This window comes from Panthera pardus, unplaced genomic scaffold (genome assembly GCF_024362965.1).
Source record: "Panthera pardus isolate Hobbes unplaced genomic scaffold, ASM2436296v1 HiC_scaffold_20, whole genome shotgun sequence".
Lineage (NCBI taxonomy): Eukaryota > Metazoa > Chordata > Mammalia > Carnivora > Felidae > Panthera > Panthera pardus.
In genome coordinates this window covers 92893124-92905417 of record NW_026526766.1, presented here as the reverse complement: position 1 = coordinate 92905417, position 12294 = coordinate 92893124, and the positions used below count along the sequence as shown (strand labels likewise).

Below are 12294 nucleotides of genomic sequence, written 5' to 3'. Positions count from 1 at the left end.
GGTAGGGCAGAGACCCGTCATTCCTTCGTGGCACCCCATCCCAAGGCCTCCTGCCTGCATCCCCCCCCCCTCCCCCGGCCACCTGCCCACAGGTGATGAAGACAATGGGCCTGAACAACGCCGTGCACTGGGTGGCCTGGTTCATCACGGGCTTTGTGCAGCTCTCCATCTCTGTGACGGCCCTCACGGCCATCCTCAAGTACGGCCAGGTTCTCATGCACAGTCACGTGCTTATCATCTGGCTCTTCCTGGCGGTCTACGCTGTGGCTACCATCATGTTTTGGTGAGCACCGTGGGGCTGGCAGGGGGCTGGCAGGGAGCCTTGCTGGGCCCTGGCAGAGTGCCTCTTGCGTCCACCCAGAAAATGCAGAAACACCCCTTCTGGAGCTCCTCTGTCCCCGGGAGGTTGCGCCAGGAGGGCTTTGGGCTGTGCCCTAAGGGTCGGGTGTGGCTGATGGCCGTGGCCCCACCCACCCTAGCTTCCTGGTGTCTGTGCTGTACTCCAAGGCCAAGCTGGCCTCGGCCTGCGGTGGCATCATCTACTTCCTGAGCTACGTGCCCTACATGTACGTGGCGATCCGCGAGGAGGTGGCCCACGATAAGATTACCGCCTTTGAGAAGTGCATCGCGGTGAGGATCAGGGATGGCTGGGGGTGGGGCGGGGGCCCATCCTCCTTCCCCCGCTGACACCACTGTGCCCTCAGTCCCTGATGTCCACCACAGCCTTCGGCCTGGGCTCCAAGTACTTTGCCCTGTACGAGGTGGCAGGTGTGGGCATCCAGTGGCACACGTTCAGTCAGTCGCCTGTGGAAGGTGATGACTTCAACCTGCTCCTGGCCGTCACCATGTTGATGGTGGACGCGGCCGTCTACGGGGTGCTCACGTGGTACATCGAGGCGGTGCACCCAGGTACCAGCTGACCCTCTGCAGGGGGAAAGGAGAGGGTGTGTGGCTCCCTAGAGGGTGCACATGGCCTGGGGCGGACCTGACACCAGGCCCTGGGTCAGCCTGCCTTCTGCACCACCCCCCCAACCCCTAGGCATGTACGGGCTACCCCGGCCCTGGTACTTCCCACTGCAGAAGTCCTACTGGCTCGGCAGCGGGCGCACAGAGGCGTGGGGAGTGGAGCTGGCCATGGGCTCGCGCCCCCCGGCTCAGCGTCATGGAGGAGGACCAGGCCTGTGCCATGGAGAGCCGGCGCTTGGGTGAGGCGGGCACCCAGGGGGCGGCTGGGGCAGTCACTGGGGTTGGGGGACCCCGGGGCGTCCTCAGCTGACCCGCGGCCCTCGTGCAGAGGAGACGCGGGGCATGGAGGAGGAGCCCACCCACCTGCCGCTGGTGGTCTGTGTGGACAAGCTCACCAAGGTCTACAAGAACGATAAGAAGCTGGCCTTAAACAGGTTGAGCCTGAACCTCTACGAGAACCAGGTGGTGTCCTTCCTGGGACACAACGGGGCTGGCAAGACAACGACCATGTGAGTGTCAGTGCAGGGGGTGGGTCCTCACCAGGTGGGCAGCAGGGTGGGGCTCCCGGCAGGAGGTGGGGGTCGTGACCCTGCCCACCCGCCCAGGTCCATCCTCACGGGCTTGTTCCCGCCGACCTCGGGTTCGGCCACCATCTACGGGCACGACATCCGCACGGAGATGGACGAGATCCGCAAGAACCTGGGCATGTGTCCGCAGCACAACGTGCTCTTTGACCGGCTCACGGTGGAGGAGCATCTCTGGTTCTACTCGAGGCTCAAGAGCAGGGCCCAGGAGGAGATCCGCAAGGAGATGGACAAGTGGGTGGGGTGGGGGCGGGGCTCCGGGGCGGCCCCGGGCGGTGGCGGGAGCCCGCGCGCGCGCCCCTACATGCGCCGCCCTGCCCGCAGAATGATCGAAGATTTGGAGCTGTCCAACAAGCGGCACTCGCTGGTGCAGACGCTGTCGGGTGGCATGAAGCGCAAGCTCTCCGTGGCCATCGCCTTCGTGGGCGGCTCCCGCGCCATCATCCTGGACGAGCCCACCGCCGGCGTGGACCCCTACGCACGCCGAGCCATCTGGGACCTCATCCTGAAGTACAAGCCGGTGTGAGCGGAGCGTGGGGTGGGTACAGGCGGCCCCGGCCGGCCCCACCCAGCCCAGCACCCTGAGCCTGGTCCCTCACCCCCCTCCAGGCCGCACCATCCTGCTGTCCACCCACCACATGGACGAGGCCGACCTGCTGGGGGACCGCATAGCCATCATCTCCCATGGGAAACTCAAGTGCTGCGGCTCCCCGCTCTTCCTCAAGGGCGCCTATGGGGACGGTTACCGCCTTACTCTGGTCAAGCGGCCTGCTGAGCCTGGGGACCCCCAAGGTCTGTGCTGAGACTGCCTGAGCCGGCCTGGGGCCCTCCTCTCCCAGGACCCCCTTTCCAAGACCAGTGAGCTCGAGGGGCGGGCCCTCAAGGCTTACCTTAGTGAGCCTGGGGTGCCTGGTCCCTCTCCTCGGTCCTCCTCTTGACCTGGCTGGGCTCCCCCCGTAGAGGATCCCCCTCCCCCAGCCCCCCACCCCCCTGGTGAAGCTCTTCTCCATTCCCCACCCCTCCTAGAGCTAGGGCTGACGTCCAGCCCCCCAGGCCGCACCCAGCTGAGCAGCTGCTCAGAGCCCCAGGTCTCCCAGTTCATCCGCAAGCACGTGGCCTCCTGCCTGCTAGTCTCCGACACGAGCACAGAGCTCTCCTACATCCTGCCTAGTGAGGCCGCCAAGAAGGGGGCTTTTGAGCGCCTCTTCCAGGTATGGGGTGGAGTGAGTTGCGGGGCGGGGCGGGGTGTGGAGGGGGCGGGGTCGTGGTGGTGGTGGTGGAGTGGGCTCCAGGGTGGGATGTGGAGGGGGCGGGGTGGTGGTGGTGGTGGTGGAGTGGGCTCCAGGGTGGGATGTGGAGGGGGCGGGGTCGTGGTGGTGGTGGTGGTGGTGGAGTGGGCTCCAGGGTGGGGTGTGGAGGGGGCGGGGTCCTGGTGGTGGTGGAGTGGGCTCCAGGGCGGGGCGCGGGAGGGGCTGGGTCCCTGCCGCATCGGGTCACGCACAGCCCTTTCCCAGCATCTGGAGCGCAGTCTGGACACTCTGCACTTGAGTAGCTTCGGGCTGATGGACACGACGCTGGAGGAGGTGTTCCTCAAGGTGTCAGAGGAGGACCAGTCTCTGGAGAACAGTGAGGCAGGTGGGAGCCCCGCTCCACCCCGCCTGACCTTGGACCCGCAGCTGTCTGCCCACTCTAGCCTGGTCTCTGGGGACCGAGGATTCTGGGTGGGAACAAGGTGCCAGGGTTCCCTGCCAGGCTGGCTCTGGGGCTGAGGAGCCTGGGTCGGTGGGTGGCCATGGGAATTGGGGCGCCCCAGGGTGAGGTGGGGTGAGGGTCTTGGTGGGTGAGCACAGGGACTGGGGGTGGCACGCTGGTCTGAGTCCCCCTTGTCCCCTCCCTGGCCCCTGTGCTGTGGCAGATGTGAAGGAGTCCAGGAAGGATGTGCTCCCAGCGGCGGAGGGCCCGTCGGGGGAGGTGCACGTTGGCGATCTGGCCCGGAGCACAGAGCTGGCCCAGTCACAGGTGTCACTGCAGTCCGCGTCCTCGGTAGGCTCTACCCGTGGAGACGAGGGGGCCACCTACGCAGACGTCTACGGCGACTACCGACCCCTCTTCGACAATGCGCAGGACCCGGACAACGTCAGCCTGCAAGGTGGGGGGTGCGGCTGGCTGGGGCTGGTAGGGTCCCCGGAGGGTGGCGTCGGGCCGCCTGCTCAGCCCCCCTCCCTGTGCAGAGGCTGAGGCGGAGGCCCTCTCGAGGGTCGGCCAGGGCAGCCGCAAGCTGGAGGGCTGGTGGCTGAAGGTGCGCCAGTTCCACGGACTCTTGGTGAAGCGTTTCCACTGTGCTCGCCGCAACTCCAAGGCCCTGTCTTCCCAGATCCTGCTCCCCGCCTTCTTCGTCTGCGTGGCCATGACCGTGGCCCTCTCCGTCCCTGAGATTGGTATGGCCGTTGGGTCAGGCAGCGTGCTGGGGGGAGCAGAGCCCCACTGCAGTGGGGCTGTGGCTCTTCCCCCTTCCTGGACCGCCCGCTCTGGGCCTGGCGGGCACACTTGGGGGCTTACTGGGGACTCGGGCCTCCTCAGGGCCAGGCCCCCAAGCTCCAACCCCGTGGGTATTGGGAAGAGGGGACTGAGGCCTGGGGGCCACCAGCAGGCAGTCAGAACCTGCTCAGGTTTCCTCGTGCATCCTGCCAGGTGACCTGCCCCCTCTGGTCCTGTCACCCTCCCAGTACCACAACTACACCCAGCCCCGTGGCAACTTCATCCCCTATGCCAACGAGGAGCGCCAGGAGGACCGGTGAGGCCATCTGCTGGGCAGCTGTGGTGGACAGGGGCTGGGTGAGGGAGGGGAAGGTGGGCGGGCACTCTTCCCCCCCTACCACCGCCCAGGCTAGGCTCACACCGCGGGTTTCCACAGATTGCGACTGTCGCCGGATGCCAGCCCCCAGCAGCTTGTGAGCACGTTCCGGCTGCCGTCGGGCGTGGGCGCCACCTGCGTGCTGAAGTCTCCGGCCAATGGCTCGCTGGGGCCCACGCTGAATCTGACCAGTGGCGAGTCACGGCTGCTGGCCGCGAGGTTCTTCGACAGCATGTGCCTGGAGTCCTTCACGCAGGGGCTGCCGCTGTCCAACTTCGTGCCGCCCCCACCCTCACCTGCTCCGTCCGACTCCCCTGTGTCCCCAGAGGAGGACCCCCTGCAGGCCTGGAACGCTTCCCTGCCACCCACCTCTGGGCCAGGTATGGGCCCGCCAGGCTGCCGGGGGGCGTGGGACGGCACGGACCTAAGCTGACTGCCGGCTGTACCCGCAGACAACTGGACGTCAGCACCCTCCCTACCGCGCCTGGTGCGGGAGCCTATCCGCTGTACCTGCTCTGCGCAGGGCACCGGCTTCTCCTGCCCGGGGGGTGTGGGTGGGCGCCCGCCCCAGATGCGGGTGGTCACAGGAGACATCCTGACCGACATCACCGGCCACAACGTCTCTGAGTACCTGCTCTTCACCTCTGACCGCTTCCGGCTGCACCGGTGAGTCAGGTGGGGGTTCGTGCCAACTGTGGGCGAGGGGGCAGACCACCCACTGCACGCCTGGCCTCACGCCGCTCGACCCACCTGCCCAGGTATGGGGCCATCACCTTTGGCAACGTCCAGAAGTCCATCCCAGCCTCGTTTGGTGCCCGGGCCCCAGTCATGGTGCGGAAGATTGCGGTGCGCAGGGCAGCCCAGGTGAGCGGCACGGCCCCCGGGCCCTGCAGCGTCCAGCTGTGGCCGGCATGCTGCAGGGACCCACGGTGCTCTAAGGGTGTTTCTGCGTCCCTCCCAGGTTTTCTACAACAACAAGGGTTATCACAGCATGCCCACCTACCTCAACAGCCTCAATAACGCTATTCTGCGTGCCAACCTGCCCAGGAGCAAGGGCAACCCGGCAGCCTATGGTGAGCCTGGGTGGGCTGGGCTGGGGGCCGGGCAGGGTGGGCGTGGAGCAGGTCCCTGAGGCTGCCCTCCCCTGTCTGCAGGCATCACCGTCACCAACCACCCCATGAACAAGACAAGTGCCAGCCTCTCCCTGGATTACCTGTATGTATGCGGGCGGGTGGGGGGGACGGGGTGCGGGTGCGGGGCAGGGCTGATGGCTGCCTTGCCCCCAGGCTGCAGGGCACAGATGTGGTCATCGCCATCTTCATCATCGTGGCCATGTCCTTCGTGCCAGCCAGCTTCGTGGTCTTCCTGGTGGCTGAGAAGTCTACCAAAGCCAAGCACCTACAGTTTGTCAGTGGCTGCAACCCCGTCATCTACTGGCTGGCCAACTACGTGTGGGACATGGTGTGCTCCTCCTGCATGGCTGAGGGGGGTTCCCTCTACCCCTAGACCCCTGCCGTCCCCTCCCCCTGTCTCCTGCCAGGCCCACTGGTTCTGGCCCCAGCACCCCCCCAGCCCCACTCCTGCACCCCTCACCCCTGCTCCTGGGCCCTCACCTGCCACTCTTGCTCTGGTAGCTTAACTACCTGGTCCCAGCCACCTGCTGCGTCATCATCCTGTTCGTGTTCGACTTACCGGCCTACACGTCACCCACCAACTTCCCCGCCGTGCTCTCTCTCTTCCTGCTGTATGGGTAAGGGGGAGTGGGCCGGGAGGAGGGCCTGGGGTGGGGGCGGGCTCCCCGTGACCGCCTCCTGCCCGCCTGCCCGCAGGTGGTCTATCACCCCCATCATGTACCCGGCCTCCTTCTGGTTCGAGGTGCCCAGCTCCGCCTACGTGTTTCTCATCGTCATCAACCTCTTCATTGGCATCACGGCCACCGTGGCTACTTTCCTGCTGCAGCTCTTTGAGCACGACAAGGTGGGGCAGCGGGGTGGCCGGGCGTGGTGGGCAGCAGGCCCGAGGCTGTGCCCGTGACCCCCCGTCACCCTCCAGGACTTGAAGGTTGTCAACAGTTACCTGAAAAGCTGCTTTCTCATCTTCCCCAACTACAACCTGGGCCACGGGCTCATGGAAATGGCGTATAACGAATACATCAACGAGTACTACGCCAAGATTGGTGAGCGGGGTGGGTGGGCGTGCGGAGGGGGGTCCGGCCCGGCCCGGCCCGGAGATTGAGGGTTCAGGCGGTGAAGGACATGGCTGCCGGGGGCGCAGGCACAGGCCCTGAGCCGGCTGCCCCACAGGCCAGTTTGACAAGATGAAGTCTCCATTCGAGTGGGACATCGTCACCAGGGGGCTGGTGGCCATGACGGTCGAAGGCTTCGTGGGCTTCTTCCTCACCATCATGTGCCAGTACAACTTCCTGCGGCAGCCACAGTGAGTGGGGGAGTGCAGGGAGATGTGGGGGCCAGTGGCCGGCCGGGCACTGCCCGTCTCCCTGCCGTGGCCACAGAAAGGTGGGGAGCACTGGCCACAGAAAGGTGGGGAGCACTGGGTGATGACTCCGCCACCCTGTCCCCACAGGCGAATGCCAGTGTCTACCAAACCTGTGGAGGATGATGTGGATGTGGCCAGCGAGCGGCAGCGAGTGCTGCGGGGGGACGCTGACAATGACATGGTCAAGATTGAGAACCTGACCAAGGTGGGCCCTGGGCTTGTGAGATAGAGGCCAGGTTGGGCGGGGCCCAGGTGGGAGGCGGGGCCCAGGTGGGAGGCGGGGCCCAGGTGGGGTGTGTTTCGAGCAGGGGCGGGGCCCGGGGTGGGGGGGAGGTTTCCAGACAGGGGTGGGGCCCAGGTGGGTCATATTTGCAGGCAGGGGCGGGGCCCAGACAGAGGGCGGAGCCCATGTGGGGGCCATGTTTCCAGACAGGGGCAGGGCCCCGGTGGGGCACGTTTGCAGGCAGGGCGGGGCCCAGGTGTGTAGGCGGGGCCCAGGTAGGGGTGTGCTTGCAGGCAGGGGCGGGCCCAGGCAGAGGGGTGGGGCCCAGGTGGGTCATATTTGCAGGCAGGGGCGGAGCCCAGGGGGCGGTGTGGTTCAGGGGCCGGCCAGCCCGACTGGCAGCCCCGATGGGTGGGCTGACCCTTCCCTTCCACCAGGTGTACAAGTCCCGGAAGATAGGCCGCATCCTGGCTGTGGATCGCCTGTGCCTCGGCGTGCGTCCTGGCGAGTGCTTTGGCCTCCTGGGCGTGAACGGCGCGGGCAAGACCAGCACTTTCAAGATGCTGACGGGTGACGAGAGCACGACAGGGGGCGAGGCCTTTGTCAACGGGCACAGGTGCGGGGCGGGCGGTGCGGGCGCCTGGGCGGGTGGGGTGACTGCGGCCGCCGGCGCTGATGGCACTGTGTCCCCAGTGTGCTCAAGGAGCTGCTCCAGGTACAGCAGAGTCTGGGGTACTGCCCGCAATTCGACGCCCTGTTCGACGAGCTCACAGCCCGGGAGCACCTGCAGCTGTACACGCGGCTCCGTGGCATTCCCTGGAAGGACGAGGCCCGGGTGAGGGTCGCCCAAGGGGGGCGGGGCGTGGGCGTGGCGGGCAAGAGGGGCGGGCCCTGACGCCAGTCCTCGCCCCCAGGTGGTGAAGTGGGCCCTGGAGAAGCTGGAGCTGAGCAAGTACGCCGACAAGCCGGCCGGCACCTACAGCGGGGGCAACAAACGCAAGCTGTCCACAGCCATTGCGCTCATCGGGTACCCGGCCTTCATCTTCCTGGTGAGCCGGGGCGGGAGGCGGCCGGCCGGGCCAGGCGGGGTGGACGGGCCGCAGCCGCTGAGCCTGGTGCCGCCCGCCCCCAGGATGAGCCCACCACTGGCATGGACCCCAAGGCCCGGCGCTTCCTCTGGAACCTCATCCTCGACCTCATCAAGACGGGGCGCTCGGTGGTGCTGACGTCGCACAGGTGCGCCCCCACCCCGGCGCGCCCCGCCCCCACCCCGCCGCGCCCCGCCCCCACCCCGCGCGCCCCGCCCCAGCCCCTGCGTCTCCGCCCCGCAGCATGGAGGAGTGCGAAGCGCTGTGCACGCGCCTCGCCATCATGGTGAACGGGCGCCTGCGCTGTCTGGGCAGCATCCAGCACCTGAAGAACCGGTGAGCCGAGCCGAGGGTGCCGGCGGCGGGGGGGGGGGAGGGGGGAGCGCGGGGGGGGGGACGGGGGGCTCGGGGCTCGGGGCCACAGGCCTGTCCCGCAGGTTCGGAGACGGATACATGATCACCGTGAGGACGAAGAGCAGCCAGAACGTGAAGGACGTGGTGCGGTTCTTCAACCGCAACTTCCCGGAGGCTGTGCTCAAGGTGGGCGGGGCCCCAGGGGCGGGGCGGGGCCCCAGGGGCGGGGCGGGGCCCCAGGGGCGGGGCGGGGCCCCAGGGGCGGGGCGGGGCCCCAGGGGCGGGGCGGGGCCCCAGGGGCGGGGCGGGGCCCCAGGGGCGGGGCGGGGCCCCAGGGGCGGGGCGGGGCCCCAGGGGCGGGGCGGGGCCCCAGGGGCGGGGCGGGGCGGGGCGGGGCCCCAGGGGCGCCCAGCCGCCTCTGACCTCCCTGCGTCCCCAGGAGCGTCACCACACGAAGGTGCAGTACCAGTTGCAGTCCGAGCACATCTCCCTGGCTCAGGTGTTCAGCAAGATGGAGCAGGTGGCGGGCGTGCTGGGCATCGAGGACTACTCGGTCAGCCAGACCACCCTGGACAACGTGAGTGCCCCAGCTCGGCGCATCGGGCCTGCCTGGGCTGCACCCCGCTCACCCACCCACGCACCCCACCCGCCAGGTATTTGTGAACTTCGCCAAGAAGCAGAGCGACAACCTGGAGCAGCAGGAGACAGAGCCCCCCTCGGCTCTGCGGTCTCCCCTGGGCCGCCTGCTCAGCCTGTTCCGGGCCCGGCCCGCCCCCACCGAGCTGCGGGCACTCGTGGCTGACGAGCCCGAGGACCTGGACACAGAGGACGAGGGCCTCATCAGCTTCGAGGAGGAGCGGGTGAGCCCGGCCTGTAAGGTCAGGGCAGCCAGGCTGGCCAGAGGGCTCAGGCTCTGCATAAGGAGAGGGCTTGGAGAGGAGTGGCCCCGGGGACTCCTGCCGCCCTGAGGGATCCGTCGGATGCTCAGGACTAGGGTGGACACAGGAGGCTTCGGGCACAGGTGGAAACAGACTGGTTGTAGACTCCAAGACACGTTGGAAACCTTGAGGGATTCCAGACACGGGCAGAGCAGAGGTGGGGTAGGGGGGAGCAGAGCCTGGGGACACAGGAGCCACCAGACTTGGCCACTGAGGGAGAACTCACTGGAGACAGAGGTGGGGGATCCAGTCCCAGGCCCGCGGGTGCGTGGGGTAGCGGACGCCTCCCCCAGCGCGGCTCACCTGTCGTCTACCTACCAGGCCCAGCTGTCCTTCAACACGGACACACTCTGCTGACCGTCAGGCGCTGGCTCAAGGACGCGCAGTGGGGACAGAAGTCAGGCGGTGGCCGAGGCCCCACCCTGTGCCCCCCAGTGCCCGCCACGAGGCCCTGGAGTGGGGGCCCCCTCCAGCCCCTCACCTGTCCTCAGCACTGCCTGAGGCCACTGCGCTGCCCTCCCCTGATTGTGCCAAAGGTTGGCCTGGCCCTGGGCCGCACACACCCTCACCCTGCTCTGCCTTAAAGCCTTGGGGTCTGGCCGGCCCCTAGCCTCTGCCCCCGTCCAGCTCTGCCCACCACCTCCAGGGCCACCAGGTGCCACCAGACCCTGTTGGCCGGGCCTGGCTCCTGAACGGGCCTTTCTCTGACACCCGAGACTGATGGGCCGGCCTGGGGCTGAGGATGGGGACTGGGTTAGGTCCCGCCCCCGGCCCTTATTTATTTTGCTCTAGGAAGAGGCCCCCTCATCCTGCTCTCATCTGGGGAGGCCCCCACCTGAGGGAAGCCATGGGCATGGGCCAGGGAGGGCTGCCTCAAGGGGGTGGGCCGGGCAGCAGGAACGGAGAAGCTGCCCCGCTGGCCAGACGAGCAGCCGGATCCCCTCCCCACCCCTGCCCCCTGCCATTGCTCTCTCCCACCCAGCTTGGCCCCCTGCACACCCACCTGCCCGGGAGCCAGACCTGTACATAGCGCACAGATGTTTGTTTTAAATAAATGAACAAAAAAACCAGCGCCAGCCTGCGTGTGTGGAGTGGGGCGTTGGGGTGAAGATGGGCCCGGTTGATGCTGGTATGGCCCCTGCCCCACAGGGGCGTCTGCAGCGTCCCGGAGCGGTGGGCCCAGCGTGAGGGGAAGGTGGCTGGGTCAGCCTGGGGGGAGGGTGGGGGGGGAGGGCCCTCATCCCTGTAAATAGCTGTTGCTACAGATGGGGAGACTGAGGCGGGGGCTGTCCATCACCCCCCTCCCCTGCCCCGCCTACATAGCCCAGACTGCCTGCCCGGAGGCAGGTTCTGAATGGGCTGCTCTGAGCCACGGTTGCCCGCCCTTCGGGCTTGTGCTCCCTGAGGCCTAGACCCTGGGCCCCGTGCCCACTCAGGGCCCATGGGCAGTGTGCGCTGGGCTGTGTCCCTCTCACCCAGGATGTGGGAGGGCTCTCAGGAGGAGGTGGTCTCTGGGCTGAGAGGGGCGTCCCAGTGGAGCGTGTGCAAAGGTTGGGGGCAGTGTGGGGACTCCCAGGGACTGCAGGGCTCGGTGGCAGTAGAGCCTGGAGACAGTGGGGCCACAAGGAAGGATCCCAGAGCCCGCACTGCTCAAGCTTGGCCGTGGTCAGTCTCCCATCAGAGACCCCTTCTAGGGGGCTGGAAGGGACACAGAAGGTTCCGCGGGAGGACGGAGGGCCATGGGAACAGCTTGTCTCCCAAAACTTTTTACCCCAGGGGGTGGCTGCAAAATGTCAGGTTTCTAACGATTTCATCTTTTCTGCATTTATTAGCTGGCATTTTGCTTAAAGATTTCCACTTTTAGAAACATATCACTGTGGATTCACGGCTTTTTAAAAAATCACCATGTTACCGTCATTGCTATCCTCTAAATTTTTTCGAGTTCACTTATTTTGAAAGAGTCACACAGGAGAGGGACAGAAGGAGAGAGAGGGAGAGAGAGACTCCCAAGCAGGCTCTATGCTGTGAGCACAGAGCCCGGCAACAGAGCTCGAACATCATGACTAGAGCCAAACTCAAGAGTCGGACACTCAACCGACTGAGCCACCCAGGTGCCCCACTAATATTTTAAATGACATAGTATTTACTGTTTTAGCCATTTATCAGTGTACAATTCTATTGCCATCTTTTTTATGCTCAAACTGCCCCAGATGTGGCCGGTGGGAACCCCTTCGTGGTGGCTTCTATGTCCTTTTGACTTGCCCTGGACATTTTTTGGAACACTTTTCTGTTACAATTTCCAGGCCTGCTTATTACCTCCCTGACCCATGTCTGGATTCAGCAATTTTCCAAGGAGCCCCATTTCTTTGGGGGGAAATGGGTTTTGGAACCCCCATCTGGACTCTGGCTGTGCCCACTGCTCCTTGGCTCTCTCAGGGGGCAGAGCTCCTGCTCAGATCCCAGTGCCCCCCAGTCCTCCCCCCCTCCATAGTGTCCCTGACAAGTCTGTTAAAATGTCACCAGGAAGGGCCCACAGGGCTCAGGAGAGAAATGTTTCTAATGTGTCACGTCCTGGGACTGTGGGCCAAGAACCGTCCCCAGGAAGGAAGAGAAGGACGTGAAAAGACAAGGACAGCAGGCCCCCGGGCCCCTCCAGGGGCTGCTCTGTGGATGTGGCCGGGGCACTGTCAGGGAGGTCTATTCAATGCCCAGTAGGTCATGGGTCAGTTAGGGTTGGTGACCGTGAGCTTCTGGTCTCATTTATTTAAAAACATTTACTAGGAAATCATGG

The 12294-nt window shown here is 66.0% G+C and overlaps 1 protein-coding gene across 1 annotated transcript; it reads left to right on the top strand.

The window, feature by feature from the left end:
* Window positions 1-77: 77 nt before the first annotated feature.
* Window positions 78-10573, top strand: LOC128778671 (ATP-binding cassette sub-family A member 2-like). Its single transcript, XM_053908580.1, is given in 34 exon segments — window positions 78-283; window positions 480-630; window positions 705-909; window positions 1040-1119; window positions 1121-1205; window positions 1295-1475; window positions 1572-1784; window positions 1875-2092; window positions 2160-2342; window positions 2577-2761; window positions 3065-3185; window positions 3466-3699; window positions 3782-3988; window positions 4242-4344; window positions 4465-4784; window positions 4857-5070; window positions 5163-5268; window positions 5366-5477; window positions 5559-5619; window positions 5691-5865; window positions 6039-6154; window positions 6234-6381; window positions 6457-6580; window positions 6708-6840; window positions 6988-7105; window positions 7561-7739; window positions 7817-7958; window positions 8038-8172; window positions 8256-8359; window positions 8455-8547; window positions 8649-8751; window positions 9005-9142; window positions 9219-9425; window positions 9825-10573. Coding segments are annotated over 34 exon segments (5118 nt in total). The 5' UTR covers window positions 78-95; the 3' UTR covers window positions 9861-10573.
* The last annotated feature ends 1721 nt before the right edge of the window (window positions 10574-12294 follow it).